General features: G+C 52.3%; 1 protein-coding gene across 1 annotated transcript in view; it reads left to right on the top strand.

Moving 5' to 3' along the window:
* The window catches only part of RASSF5 (Ras association domain family member 5), a 66649-nt gene that overhangs the window by 9954 nt on the left and 40882 nt on the right, over window positions 1–15813 (top strand). Inside the window, exon 2 of the mRNA XM_072814829.1 lies at window positions 15067–15188. Coding sequence (XP_072670930.1) covers window positions 15067–15188 — 122 coding nt within the window. The remainder of the gene's footprint in view (window positions 1–15066; window positions 15189–15813) is intronic.

Genomic DNA, 15813 nt, shown 5'->3' with positions numbered 1-15813 from the left:
AGTCTTAAGGCCAAGCGGTCATCCTCGCCGGGGCCCCTGAGCTGGTGGAAGGTGGGCCCTTGGGTGACCGCGTTCTCTACTCCGCGGCCGGAGCCTGAGGGCTGTAGGGTGCCACCGCGGGAGTCACGGCCCAGGCAGGGGCCACTTGCCTGCATGGTTAGGGGAGGTGCCTGTGGGCCCCAGCCTGCGGGCTTTGCAGGGCTGCGGACTACCGGGGACACGGGGGACAGGAACCCAGCCTCTGGCAGCAACTGGGCCACCCTGGGCACTAATTAGTGGGAGAACTGTCCTTGCCTGGAGAAGGATAATGGCCGTGTGTCGTGTGAGTGAAAGATAAGGAGAGACAGGAGCGTTCACAGTTTCACGAAACCTTAGGTCATCCTACTTCCCCCCGGCCTTTTTTTTCCCAAAGAAAGTAAGAAGCTGAGGCCAACCAAAGCTGGTGGCAGCCCCAGCACCAGGGTCCCGGGCACCTGCCTTCCAGCGCGTGGTTCTTTCTGCTGTGTCATGTATCTCAGCACCTTATATTTCTAGAGCACCCTTCTGCCAAAGAGCTGAAGATTTATGTTTGTTTCCATTGAATATCACGTATTCCCTCCAGACCCCTGTGCAGGGAGAGTGAGAAGAGGATCCCCTCACACCCCTGCGCAGGGGGAACGGGAGGAGGGTTATGTGATTTCACAGATGCGGAGAAGTGAGGCCCCTTGCTGGGTGCCAGAGCTGCACGGCCAGGCCTGGAACCCCTTGCCCTGGGTCCTAGTCACCTTACTGACCGTTTGCTGCTTCTCTTTGATGGCTGGATCTTCAGAGCACAAAAGCTTTCCTTGGGGCTTCCTGTCCCACTTGTCTGTGCGCTGTTCTTGTACACGTTCGGGAATGAGTGGGTGTCCAGTGGGTCATAACACTGAAACACAAAACCAAACGGTCATCTCTGGGCTGAGATTTTGGGAGGAGAGTTTAAATCTTTTTTTTTTGTTTTAAATTTATGATAGTCACACAGAGAGAGAGAGAGAGGCAGAGACATAGGCAGAGGGAGAAGCAGGCTCCATGCACCGGGAGCCCGACGTGGGATTCGATCCTGGGTCTCCAGGATTGCGCCCTGGGCCAAAGGCAGGCGCCAAACCGCTGCACCACCCAGGGATCCCCGGGAGGAGAGTTTAAAAGACAACATAACATGATCTTGACTCTAGAAAATACAATTTCTCTGATTGAGGTTTTACCTCTTGAGAAGCAGAAATTTTAATTCAACCAGACCTTATCCCCATTTGGAGACAAACAATCTTAGCCAGCCTGCATAATTTATCCTCATCAGTGGCCTAATACATTCTGCGGCCCTCCCTGAGAAGACAGCTGGATGCTGAGTTCCTCAATTTAAATGCTCACTCAGTGTCTTTGTGTTCATCCTCCCCCCCTGCAAGAATTATTCAACAGATCATTCCCTTGCTCCTTTGCTATTCAGCCCAAGGAGTTATAGATTTAAGAAATCAATCAGGCCTGGAGTGGCAGCATTAAGGTCAGGGCAAAGGCCGTATTGCACCTAAGACGTGCTCCTTTAACTCGTGTCAGCATTTGGACTTAATGGACCGGCAGAGGGGAGACAGGGCACTCAGAGATGATGAGAGTGGTAGACAGTGGCTGCAGATTTCTAGAAGAGCTCATCTTACTTACAGGAATCCCATCAGTAACCTGTAGTACTGCATTTAAGAACATTGGCTTGGAGCCAAGCTGGAGTTGAGTCTGGATTGGATTCTTGGCGGGAGGGCCTTCCTCGTATAGATGAACCTCTGAGCCTTGTTTTGTTTTCCAAGTGTAGACTGGGCAAAGAATCTCGACCTCAAGCTAGTGTTATATAGGTTCAGGATGGCATCAGATATAAACCAGTTGACATGATGCTTGTCACATAGCATGTCCCTCTTTGCAGCTCTTATTTATTGCTCCAGAGAAACTTTTTTTTTTTTTTTTAAGATTTTACTTATTTATTCATGAGAAACACACAGAGAGAGGCAGAGACACAGGCAGAGGGAGATGCAGGCTCCCTGGGGGAGATCCTAGTGGAGGACTTGATCCCAGGATCCCCGGATCACGACCTGAGCCAAAGGCAGATGCTCAACCACTGAGCCACCCAGGTGCCCCCTCCAGAGAGACTTTGGTAACCGCTCCCAGTAGGTCACCCATGCAGGCCCCAGCAAGGCTGTCTGCTCTTCCATCACACCTGGGCTAGGGTGAGCTAGCCACCTGCCTCTCAGTCACAGGGTTCAGAGGTTGCGTGGGCAGAAATGAGGGAGAGGCAAGAAACCCAAATACTTTCTCTGGAAAAATCCCTGTCATTGAGTTTGCCATGCCACTTAGTTAACAAGGAAGGCTAGTTAGCCCACTGGGCGTCATTAGAGCTGAGCAAGCATGTTGCCAAGGAGCCAGACATATATCATCTTAAAAGGCTGCTCGTGGGTCGGTGGGAAACGGCCTGGGTCTCTCCAGAAGTCTCTGGTGGTCCTGGCTCTACAGGGAACAGCTGTAAGGAAGCCTTTGTGAGTCTCCTGCAGAGGGCCGTTGATATAATCTATTTACTTTTCTTCTCACTGCAAAAAAGTCTCCTTTCACCCAGTTGGTTGGTGACCTGCACTTGGTATGCAAGTGACATCAAAGCAGGTGTGGAAAAACCAGTTGGATGCAGCAGCCTGGTTGTCCCATAAAGGACTGAACTTGTCTGCTCCTTGGCTTCTGCGGCCTTCTGGCTCTGATGGGCATACCTGTGTGTACACCTGTGTGGGCATTCATAGTTGCACACCTGCCTGAACTTCTTCCACTGCCCTGCAGCCTGCAGATACCCAGGCAGAGCTTCTTGCAAACGTATTTAGCTGTTCTTATCCTTGGGGTCTGTGGGACACTACCAAAAATATACTCAAGGCTAGCAAGAGGCTAGATCACCCTTAACCCCTTCTCAGAGATGGTGTCTGCTTTAAACACAATAAAACAGGGGGACCTGGGTGGCACAGTCGGTTAAGCATCTGACTCTTGGTTTCAGCCCAGGTCATATTCTCAAGGTCGTGAGATCGAGTCCCAATGTTGGGTTCCCTATACAGTGCAGCCTGCTTGAGATTCTATTTCCCTTCCACTGCCCCTCCCCCTGCGCATGTGCACGCTCTCACGCTCTCTAAAATAAATGAGTGAATGAATGAATGAATGAATGAATAAATCTTTAAAAAAAAAATAAAAGAGAAGCAAAACAAAAAAGACCAGAAAAGACCTTCAAGCTCCTCATTCCATATCTGCCCCTCACTACCAGAGATCATGTTCTTTCTTTATCAGCCACCCAGACTCCTCCTTGTGTCTTCTCAGGGGCCCCAGGGATGGGTGGAGGGGAACCTGAGCCTGGGGGAGGGAGACCCCACCTGCTTTGTTTCTCTTACACTCAGAGCAAAGTGACACATGCCTAGGGGAGGCAGAGGCCCCTCCTGAGCAGACCTGAAGCCGAGAGGGCATCTGGCAGCTTCACACTGGCTTTGGATAGCAGGGGCTTGTTACTATTTGTAAAACTCCCTTAAACCCAACTACCTACAATGTTTTTTTCGTTGTTGTTGTTTCTACTATTTATTTATTTATTCGTGAGAGACACAGAGAGAGAAACAGAGTCTTAGGCAGAGAGAAGCAGGCTCCATGCAGGGAGTCTGAGGTGGGACTTGATCCAGGACCCCAGGATCACGCCCTGAGCTGAAGGCAGATAGATGCTCAATCACTGAGCCACCCAGGCGTCCCACTTACAATGTTTTAAAATATTTTTTTTTCTTTCCTTAAGGTGCTCTGGCAATAGAATTAATTTTTTTTCCATGGTGGTAATCAAAATAGGACATATCTATACCGGAAAAAAAAATGATGTGTGTATATATATATATATTTTTTCATCTATTTGTTCCTGTTATGGAAAGTCTCTGGCTTTAACGTGCTATCTTTTAGAACAGTGGTTCACTTAGGAGGCCCTCAAAAAGTGTGTGTTGAATGAATGCATGCATGTGCACATGAATAACAGACTAATAGCTAGGTTTATGTGGAAAGATGGGCATAACTGTATAAAAAGGTTTAATATTCTCTCTGTGGATCTCTGACTACATGTGTCCTGATGGGTGCACATAACTGCCCCTGTTGAAAAATTGTGCCATATCTTTGCACTTCTGTCTGGCCATACCCTAAATACAACTTGAACTTTTGTGGATATGGTGTCAGAGGGTCCAGAGGACAAATCTGCGGACACTTGCACACAAAGGAGATCCATGTGGCTTTTGGGCCCCCGCCTGAAATCATTTCCTTTGACATTTCCCCAAAACATTTTGCCTCTTACTATTATTATCCAAGGGTGTGAGGGGATTCTCAGAGGTGCTTTGTGATATCGCACAGAGGCCAGCAGACTCACCCACTTCTCTTTTCTTCATCCACATCTCCTCTCAGCCACCACTGTCATCAAGAAACCACTGCACGAAGCCACAGTGCCATAGTGCTACTCATAATATATGGGTGCATCTCTTTAAGGTGCTTGAAGCATTGTTGGGAAACACAGGGCATATAGAAATAGAATACCAAAAAAATTTCAGTTGACCAAAAGACTAACTACAATACATGAAAAATAGTTTCAGGGTGCCTGTGTGGCTCAGTTGTTTGAGCGTCTGCCTTTGGCTTGGGTCACAATCCTGGAATCCTGTGATCGAGCCCCATGTCCAGCTCTCTGCTCTGTGGGGAGTCTGCTTCTGCCTCTCCCTCTGCTCCTCCCCCTGCTCATGGCTGATGAATAAATAACATTTTATTTTATTGATTTATTTTTTTTAATATTTTATTTATTCATTCATGAGAGACACACAGAGAGAGAGAGAGAGAGGCAGAGACACAGGCAGAGGGAGAAGCAGGCTCCACGCAGGGAGCCCGAGGTGGGATCCGATCCTGGGTCTCCAGGATTAGGCCCTGGGCCGAAGGCAGGCACTAAACCACTGAGCCACCCAGGGATCTTCATAAATAAAATTTTAAAAGAAAAATAGTTTCACTGATATAAAAAGACTGAATTCAAAAGTAGAATGAACTGTAGAGACTGTGGAATCATGGCTACAATAGGGTGTCCATGTTATAAACATCGGAAGTGTAAATAATATATTACAAACCAGGGTGTGGGGGCAGAAGGGCCGGAGGGAGCACTCTGGCATAGTACCAGCTCAGGTTGAAGCATGCCTCGTTAAAAATGGCTCAACCCTATTAAGTCTATTCACAATTTTAAACGTATATACACGTATGCACGGGACAGGGAGCATGCAAATACACCCTAGGGTATAGCACCCCCAAAGACTGAAGTGGCAGGAAACGGCCAGGTGGGAGAGGTGCACTGTGGCCAGGCCCTGCGCCCTGCCTCACGGGGCCCAGGGAGGGCACCGTCCGACGCTTCCCTCACTTCCAGCATCTGTCTGAACTTGTGAACTGTCCTGCCCTCCCTCACTGCACCTGCCCCTCCCCGGACACCCCCAGCCCACATCCCCAGCCTGGCCCGGCCACAGTACCTTTCTTTTGTTGGTGCTTTCAGCCTCGGGATGTATGGCTGTGCTGGAGGTAGATGATTAATGGGGCAAGAGGCACACCCACCCACACCCACTCACATGGGGCAGGATTGTGCCTCTGCAGACCAGCCTGGGCACCCAGGGTCTTCCAGGCCGGCAGGGGACGAGTAGGGGAGAAGCCAGGCTCTGGCATCAAGGACTGATCCTTGAGGCCCAGCGACCAAGGTCCCAGAAAGAATCCTGTTGTTTGCTTTAATCCCCGAGCAACAGGGTAGGACCCTTTAACCTTCCCTTCAGTACCAAAGTGTCACTCAAGAGCGCACATCAACCCCACCCGGCCCTGCCACCCGCCAAACCCACCTGGGCACTTTGGGAGAGGGTGGAGACCGGGATCTTGGGGTGGCTGTGTGTCCTCAGTTCACCTGAGGCACGCCAGCACCACCCCACCTCTGCAGCACTTTCCCTGCTCTGAGCCTGACCCGGGGGAGCCTGCTTCCCAGAAGGCCCGCCCGCCCCAGCCCTCTGTTCTCTGGGAACTGAACGTCTGATCCAGGCCTGAGCATGTGCAGGCGCGTCTCCTCCTGGCTCTTCCCTCAAAAGCAGTGGTCTGAGTGCAACCAGCTGCCCACCTTCCCGGGAGGGACCTGCCCACAATCTCTCACCTGGGATGTGGGCCTGGCTGCCCTGTCGCTCCTCCCCCGCTACATCGACCGTTCCTGCTGGCCTCCCGGCTTGCTTTCTGCCACATTCTGTGGGCTATGGGCTGTGTGTGTCTGTGTGTTGGATTGGGGCTGCACAGTGGCTCAGGGGAGGCAGTTGTGTGTCTCCAGACTGTCCGGGCTAAGGTGGGGCGTGCTGAGTGCCCTCAGGGGTGGCCTGCCCTCTCAAACAAGAAACTCCAGTATATGGTCTCAGCAGGGCTTGAGGGACTTCCCGGAAACACAGCTGTAGACGCCCTGAGCTGGCTGCCTGACCCCAGGAGTGGGGAGGTTCCATTCCCTTGCTCCGCCCTTACCAGGAGTTTAGCCAGGAGCGTGAAAAACGTATATAGATGGTGTTGATTCTGGCAATTGCTACAGACCTCCAAGCTTGACAAATCATAGTCTCTCTACCTTCCCGCCCTCCAATACAACGCCCCCTCTCACGTCCCTGGCTTATTCCTCTGGGCCCATCAAAGACAGGGCAGGAGGGAGGTTGGAGCAGGTAGGAGGAACTTCTTGGAAAGTTGCATGCCTCTCCTAACTGTAACACATTGGAAGACAGCACCAAAGCAGAGAGGTTTTTTGGCTGGCATCACATGCTGAAGCAGGGCACCCAGACTCCCACAGTGTTGAAGATGACACCTGCCATTTATTGAGCACCTACTATGTGCCAGGCAGTGTTGGATGCTTTCCATGCATTCTCTTTCATTTTGGCAACGTATCTGCTGGCAAGGGAGATATTACTACTGCCATTTTGCAGGTGAAGACATTGAAGCTAAATAAATTCTATGTTACTGAGGTTAGATAAATTGTCCAGGCATCTTATACTCAATTAGAAGTGAACTTGGGCTCTTACTCTGATCCATGTGACTCTGGAGGCCAGATTCTGTCCATTTCCCAGCTCCTGATTCAGTGCTCCATCCCCTGCACTTCTCAAAGACCTCTGTCATGCGCAGCAAGCAGTGCAGTTCAGGGCACCTCATGGTCTAAGGATTTCTGATTTACTGCTGATGAATGGGGGGCATTTTGGTGCCTCTGTGAGGCAGCTGGTTCTGGAAGCCCCGTGTTCATCCTGCTTGCTTTCCTGCCATGCTCTCTCTCCACATGATGAGGCTGTTGGCTCTGCTGTGGTGTCACAGAGAACAGCAGAGGTACAGAGGCCAGGCCTCTTTGCGTGGGGGAGGCCGAGAGCTCACTGCTTGTGGAGCTTGACTGTGGCTGATGAGCCAGCCTCTCTGGAAAAGCTACCCTGGGATCTCAGCGCAAGAACCGCGAGCTATTGCCCACATAGTTCAGTGTCTCCCAGATGTGGCATCCCGGAGATAAAGGGGCCGTGTTTGGAGAGGGGGTCTTGAGCTCCCAGGCAGGGTGGCTCGGCTGGGCGGGGGCTGGAGCTGTGAACTGACTCTTCCCAGGACCAGGTGGAGAGCTCGGGAGGGATACTGTGGCCGTTACCTGCTGGGGTGGAGGGTGGAGGGTGGAGGGTGGAGGAGGCACTCACTGCTCAAATCCCTTTGACTCACACTATCTTCTGGGCTTGGATCACCTGCTCCCCAGCTCTGATGAAGCCTGCCCTGGCCTCAAGTAGGGCAAGGCAGGGGGCCTGGGACCCCGTGAAGAGAACTCTGCTGCTATTGAGCTGTGAGGCTCCCAGCAAGTCTTTTCACCCCTCTAAGTCTTTGCATCCTCATCCCTAAACTTGGGGTAGACCAAAGGAGCGAGAGAACTACATCCACACAAAAACCCACAGGTGGATGTTTCTAGCAGCCTTGCTCATAACTTCCAAAGCCTGGGAGCCAACGAGACGTCCTTCAGTAGGCGAACGGACAGAGGAGCTTGGTCCATGCACACGGTGCAATGTTAGGACCACATGCACTATCCAGCCATGAAAAGACACAGAGCAGCTTTAAATGCACGTTGCTAAGTGAAGGAAGCCGATCCCAAAAGGCTACATACTGTATGGTTCCAACTATGTGACCTTCTGGAAAAGGCAGAACTACAGAAGCAGTAAAAAAATCAGTTGTTGCCAGTGGGGAGAGGGTGGGAGGGATGGATCGGCAGAGCACAGGGGATGTTTAGGGCGATGAAACTCCTCTGTATGGTACTATAAATGTGGATTCCCTATTATTACACACTTGTCCAAACTCATAGAGTGTGCACCACCAACGCCGAGCCCTAAGGTGAACCAGGGCTCTGGATAACGATGTGCAGTGTAGGCTCATCACTTAGGGCAAACGTGCCACTCTGCTGGGAGCAACCCATCCCATGAGGGGTTTTGGCGAGGGGGTGGCAGGAAGTGCACGGACAGTCTCTGTGTACTTGTGCTCAGTTTTGCTTCACACCTAAAACTGCTCTAAAAAATGAACTATATTTTTAAAAATAGGGATAGCAACATGTCATACAGGCATAGTACTGATTTTGTGAAATGACATATATAGATTGTCAGGCATGTTGTAGGAGGCATATAATGGCACCTGCTGCCATTGCAGTGTGGGTACATGATTTTTCTTTGTTCCTTTTTTGTGACATTTTTCCCACTGGCCAAGAACATTCATTATAAAAACTTAGCAACTGTGCAGAAAGGAAAACCCCCTGAAATCCCATTTCTCAGCGTCAGCACGCCACTTCCAGGTAGCTCTCTGGGACCAGTGTGTATATAGGCATGTGCATATTTTGATATAATGAGGACCATAGAACAAAACTTATTTTTTCAATGATACGTTTGTGGACATTTTTCTAGGTTGACCAAGGTCCATCTACATCATGATTATATAATGGCTAAGTAGTATTTATTTTTAAAAATATCATATATGTGGGGCAGCCTGGGTGGCTCAGCGGTTTGGTGCCTGCCTTGGGCCCAGGGTGTGATCCTGGGGTCCCAGGATCGAGTCCCACATCAGGCTCCCTGCATGGAGCCTGCTTCTCCCTCTGCCTGTGTCTCTGCCTCTCTCTCTCTGTGTCTCTCATGAATAAATAAATTTAAAAAAATATATATCATATCTGTAACTGGCCCCCAGTAGGTGGATACGGGGTATTTTTGGCAATTTGTGGTTATAAACAACCATGTGATGAACATTTTAGTGAAGAGATATTTAGATACAAATAAATATACACTCAGGATGAATTACAGTAGGAAATTCGTATTATTGATTAGGTAAGAACCTTCTCGTTTACCCACATCCTCTTTGGTATGGAACAGTATCAGCTCGGTTAACAGTTTCTGAAACCTGAGCAAGATTTTAAAAGTTTGAATAGTAGAGGAGTGTGGGTAGGAAGGAAGGGAATGGACATTTAGGGGAGGACAGAGGCGCTTCTCTGAGGTAGGGAAGGGTGGCCAGTTACCAGGCTCCATGTCTACCTGGTGCCTCACGTACACAGGGAGCTGAGCCCTGAGGCCTCCCTTGCTGGAGCATAGGGGTTCAGCGGAGGTCTGAGGGTGCATCAGGACCTTTTGCGTCAGATCTTGGAGGAAAGTCAGTGGGCACGAATAGGATCTGCATAAACAGGCTTCTGGAATGAGGATGCCTGATGCTGTGGCCACTGGTGAGATCCACCTTGGATTTCGGCCAGGTAATAAGAATAGTTAATATATGTTGAACTCTTTGTATCAGATCTTGTGTTCCTATTTACGTAAGGATCTCATTCAGTTCTCATGGCAAGCCTGCCAGGCAGATACTGCTATCACCTCCATATGACAGAGAGGGAGCTGAGGCACGGAGAGCACTAGCCTGCGATCAGATCCCGCTCACACTCCGGCCAAAGGCAGAGCACCACTCCTTACTCTGGTCCCTCATCCAGTTCATACCAAACCCCCTCTGAATGTTTAATAGTGCCTGGTCCTCTCGAGCACTGAGCGGGGCCCAGAGCAGGGCTTGGGACTTGGGGGAGCGGTGTCACAGAGAGTCCATGAACCCATGGGTCCTTTGGAAGAGGGCCTGAGGTCTGAGGGGAAGTTTGGGGGTGACATGGAGAGGGGCGCTCCTGGCTGGGGGAGCAGGCAGGCTTGAGGCTGCGGGGTGATGGTGCGGTGGGGCTGCAGGTGATGGAGCGGGATGGGTGGGTGCAGTGGTTTTGGAGGCGACCTGGCTGGTCTCTGAGCAGCCACAGCTGGTCCAGCTGAGAGGCTTGTGTGCAGTGACTCCCAGTGCAAGAACGGGGGACCTTTGAAGGGTCCCGCGAAGGTCTGAGAAGGGACCCCTGGTACTGAGGACTGTCCTCATGGACTTGCGCTGGATGACCAGGCCAGCCTTTACTTCTGCTTTTTAAAAACTTAGGTTAACACTGTATTTTTCCAGTGCCCTTTTTTGTTTTGTTTGTTGTTTTTGTTAGTACTGTCTCAGAACAAAATTATTTTACAATCAAAAAGCCACTTGTGTGTTGCTTTGAGATGACTGGCTGGAGGAAGGCTGGTGAGACTGCAGATCACCCACCGGGAGCTGAGTGGGGCAAGGACTCTGGCTGTCAGTGCAGTGCTGGGGGCAGGGGGGCGGTCACTGGGGGTCCCCTGTGCAGTGCTCTGCATCAGGAACCCCACTGAATCCTCATGGTAGCCCTGCGAGCTGGCTCATTCTCCTTGTGTCGAGGGGATTAATGCTCAGAGAAGTTCAATAACTTACCCAAGGCCATGGACCTGGTTGAGTGTGACTGAAGGCCTACCACATCGTTCGTTCTCTTGCCATTATACCTCAGTACAGGCCAAGTCCCTGGGGGCAAAAGGGGGAAGTAGAAAGGTTCGTTCTGAGGTTTACCTTCTCCAAGAAGGTGTGGGGTGCCCAGAGAATGGGCATGGGGCTCCTGGATTCCCTGTTGGGCCTCAGAGGTGGCTTGGCCAAGCAGGGTGAGAAGGTGCTCTTCACTGACCCTAGAGTGACTGCGAGGAAGGCCTGTGGGCTCGCTGCAGACCAGGCTGTGTATCCTGGGTGCCAGCCTCCGCCCTCGCCCCGTGCCTTGGCCTCAGAGGGAGTGCAGTAGAGAGCTCCGTGTCATCTCAGGGTCTTGCAGGCAGCTCTGGGGTGAAAGGGCCTGAAGTTTCCTTATCAGACTTGCAGCCTTCCAAACCCATAGAAATCTCTGTGTTAAGCCACTGGTTCGTGGGGCTTTGTTACAGCAGCTGGGAAACTAGAGCAGTCTGGGTGCTGAGGGTGGTCCCAGCAGCCCCGTCTCCATCCTGGCACAGGGGTCCCCCCTTGGAGAAGGACCTCTCTTATGATTTGTCTCCATCACTTCTCTTTACGGTTGGCCCCTCTATTTCCACAGGTCCCTCTTGCAGGACCCGGAGGCACATTTATTTTTGTCCATGCATCCCCTGGGAATGGGGCCAAGGTTAAAGCTGGAAGGGAAGGGTGGAGACCGGAAGGGATAATAATTCTATTTTATAGATGACAGTACTAAGGTCAAGAAATGCCAGTTGTCCCAAAGATACTCCGATTAGAACCTAGGAGCGCTGCTCCCTGAACTTTGCTGCCTCTTGTTGGGGAGATCCTCATCCTATTTTGTGACGTCAGAGCGCCCTGCCCTCTTTTGGCCCCTGCGATGTGGGGATGGAATCGCCTGGAATCTGGTCCATTTTTCAAGCTCCCTAGAGCCTCCCTCACCAAGAAAAATACCCTGGCTGCTGTGGCTGGCAGGGGACTCTGTCCCCTGAACAGGCTCCCTGGAACGTTGGGCAGCCAGGCCCCGCTCGGTGCTGCTCACTCAGTAGCTGTCTCTTCACCTGCGGATCCCGGATCCCGCCTGCCCAGGCAGCAGGCCTTCGCCCACGGCCTGTCTTGTCCTCCTCTCCCTCGGGCGTGGGGAGGTCTGCGTGCAAGGCATTGGAGTTGTCGCCAAAGATCGTGGTGCCAGCTGTTCTGGGAAGGCTGGGCCGTTCCCCGGGGGGCCTGTGTGGCCCTGAGCCTCCCAGGGGCCCCCACCTTTTCTGTGTCCAGATTGAGCACCAGCTGGAGGCCGTGGATACCACGGAGTTTGCTTGGCAGCACCTCACGATGAGCCGTGACGAGGGAAGGAGGGCTGCGGGGGCCAAGCACCGGGTCGGGCAACGCGGCCCTGCCCCGGGAGTCTCGAAGTCTCGTGCGTGTCTCCACAAGAACAGGCCTGCGGGCCGCTCGCTGTGCTGGCGGGGCCTGCTTCCGTGTTTGGAGAAGGCCACGGGGGCTCTGACCTCATCTCTGCTGGCCTGGCCATAGTGTTTCCAGGGCCTGGAAGCATCAAGATGTGCTTCAGTGGTTTTGCTGCAGTCTGTGATTACACCGTCTGATGGAACAGTCGTTGGTGCTCAAATATGCTTTTTATAAAAATCCCCAAATACTCTTCCTGGAGTCTTCTGTTCCCTGGCTCTGTCTAGCTCAGCACTGGGACTGTAAAAACAAAAAACAAAACAAAACAAAAACAAAAAACCCCCCATCTCTCAGAGGTTTTTGGTGCTGTTTTCAGGGGGCACGCGTGCGTGTGTGTGCGTGCGTGTGTGTGTGTGTGAGAGAGAGAGAGACGGAGACGGAGACAGCAAAGGGACAGAATATGAGAGAATCGGAGGCACACGTGGACATACAGAGCCTGTGTCAACGGTCCCAGGAGTTCAAAGAAGAGACTGGAAGACTCCGTCCCGTCTCGAGACGCTTTCCCACTTGTGAGTTGGTGGCAGCTCTTGCTGTGAGCTAGGAGAGCTTCTAGCCCTTGCCTCCCTGCCTTGTTTGCACTTCTTGGCATCCCTGGAACATTCTTCATGGCTCAGAGCGCGGCCAGAACCTGCACAGGTGTGTCCCCGGAGCGGGGCCCAGAACAAAGCTTCTCTGTGTGGCTCCGGCCTCGGTGCTGCCTTATCTAAGCCCTGGCATTTCTAGGCACTGTGGGCAAGGGAGGCTTGGCCTGCACATCCCCCTGCACGGTTCACCCCGCTGGGAGTGAGGCCGGCAGAGATCTCCTACTGGCAGGGGCAGGAGGGCATGTGGGCGCTTGGCAGGGGCGGAGTGCAAGCCTCAGACCATGGCTTCACCATTCTGTCTCCAGGTGCGGGGGCGGCTTCCGGGGTGGGGGAGAGTTAGGAAGGCCTAGGCAGGGGTGGGGTCTGCCGGAGGGGACGATGGTGGCTTTCGGGCATGAGGGTGGTAAGCCAGAGAGCTTCTAAATGCCATCCCTGAAGGGTAGCCCAGAGCTTCAACCCACTGAGTCAGAGGCTTGCGGGGTTCTGGGATCTCTGTGTGTCCCTGCATTTGTGAAAGTGCTCCCCTGCAGACAGCAGTGGTGCTCCTCCTTGGGGGCGTAAAGGAGGAGGGCAACTGCAGGGAGGGGAGGTTTCACTCCAAAACTCCCTAGTGGAGGAGCATGAGAAGAGGAGGCCCGGCCCTGGCCCAAGACGCAGTGCGCTACAGCAGCTTTCAGAAGAGTCCAGGGACGCCTGGGTGGCTCAGTGGTTGAGCGACTGCCTTTGGCCCAGGGCGTGATCCTGGAAACCCGGGATCGAGTCCCACGTGGGGCTCCCTGCATGGAGCCTGGTTCTCCCTCTGCCTGTGTCTCTGCCTCTCTCTCTCTGTGTCTCTCATGAATAAATAAATAAAATCTTAAAAAAAAAAAAAAAAAACTAAAGAGAAGAGTCCAGATGGGTTTTTGGAGCTTGTTACCAAGGAAGGCAAAGACAGGAGCCTGAGCCCTTGTCGGCCAGAAGTGGTCCCCTAGTCCCCAGATTATCCAAACAAGCACAGGCTGTCGTGTCCCCTGCCACAGCCCATCCCCACAAGTACCACACTCAGGAAGTCAGTCTTCCCAAGGGAGGCTGCACACCCTCCTGGGCTGGGTCTTCTGGCCAAGCTGTGGCACCTCCAGGGCAGTGACCCCAGCTGGCCCAGCAGCTCCCTGTGGGAACCCCACCGAAACCGGCACAGATCTGAGCATTTTACCTGCTGGTGGACTTGCATGGATTTCTTTCGCTGCCAACCTTTGCTTCACTCCCATCCTCCCCGGTACTCTCTCTCCCTTGCCTGGCCAAGCTTCACTGCCTCTTGCCAAAGAGGCTCCAGAGAGACCTCCCCAAGAAGCTGGCAGCCGTGAGCAGCACTGGCTCTGTTGCTAAGCTATGTGTCATTGGGGAAACTCCCTTTACCCCCTCTGAGCCTCAGTTTCCCCACCTCTAAAAAGTAGTTCCCAAGGCTCTTTTTAGATCTGGAGATGAAGTCCTGCTTCCATGGAAGTGAACATTATCTATGAAATGTATGCTCTCCCTGGAGCACCTGATTTGGGATGTTGTCTAGAGGCCCTTTCAGCTGGAGTAGAGAAGTCACCTCCACATTTCCAGTCGGAGTAGGGTCAAAGACAGATAACAGCCCTTCCTGTTGGTGATATTGCCTCTGTCCCTGGAGGCACTTTTGATTCCTTAAGGCCTGTTCTCCCCTAGAACCATAAACTTCCTTATGCACCAGGTGGGGAAGCTAATACCTGTGTTTTACAGGTTGGCGGAATGAGGCCCAGGAAAGTTGTCTTTCTCCAGGGATCCGTGACCCCTGGTGATTAAATTAGCAGAAAGAGCACCAGCCTGAAGTCAGATTATCTGACCTTGAGAAAATCACTAAGGTCCCTAGACCCCAATTTCCCATCTGTAAGGTAGCAATAATAACGATTGCAAGGTCCCAGAAAATAATGGAGGTGAACACAGCTTGCACACGTGTAAAACACACATTAACTCTCACCAGCCCTGGTGGCCCCGAGGCGTTCTCCCCCCTTCCACTTCCCTCCTGCACATTCTTCCTTCCTGAGCTAAATGCAGTCTCCCGGGCTATTTCCCTGGGTGGAAGGGGAGAGACTCCTGCCTGACTCCTAATCCTTTGGTGGTTCTTTCCCTCCAGACTGTAAATTCACCTGCCACCCGGAGTGCCGCAACCTGATCCAGCTGGACTGCAGCCGGCAGGAAGGCCCATCCCGGGACAGACCTTCTCCAGAAAGCACCCTCGCTCCCATCTCCAGCCAGGTAGGCAGCAACGTCCCAGGACCAGGCTGGGAACAACTTCTGCTGGTATCCCAGGCTGCACTCTGCCCCGGAGCTCCGGTGGGCAGGAGGGGGCAGGACTACTCCATGCATGCTGGATGTTGGGGTCCCCTGCTGGCCAGATGCACCCCTTTCCGAGGGATTGGGAGGATGGAACAGAAATTCAGAGGTGCTCTTTAGGGCTCTCCAAGCACAGGGTCTGGGTTCCAAGCCGGAGGTGTGGGTCTAGGAGGGCAGGAAGGAGAGGAGGCTCCCAGAAGGTCCTTCGGAGCCTCATAGTCCTGGGGAGTGGGGATGTTGAGGCCGAGGCTCCTCAAGCATATCGTCGTGACTGCCAGCCTGGATTCAACTTGAGAAGGGCCAGGCAGAGATTCTTTCCTCCTGTTAAAGAACCAGGAAACTGATGCTCAAAGTGGCTTTTGGCTCTGGGTTTTGCCAAGGCACTTGAACCAGGATGTGTCCAAACTTTGATGTCTGGGATTTGGAATGGAGACAGGAGAACATTTTTTGATTCTTGCCTTGAACAAGCATTTATTGAATATTCACTGTGTACCAAGCACTCGTGAAAGTGGGGCTAACAAACAATACATCACCGCTCTTATCCACA

The sequence above is a fragment of the Canis lupus genome, chromosome 38, assembly GCF_048164855.1.
Source record: "Canis lupus baileyi chromosome 38, mCanLup2.hap1, whole genome shotgun sequence".
Taxonomy (NCBI): domain Eukaryota; kingdom Metazoa; phylum Chordata; class Mammalia; order Carnivora; family Canidae; genus Canis; species Canis lupus.
The sequence above is the reverse complement of the archived record's forward strand: the minus strand, read 5'-3'. Positions and strand labels throughout refer to the sequence as shown.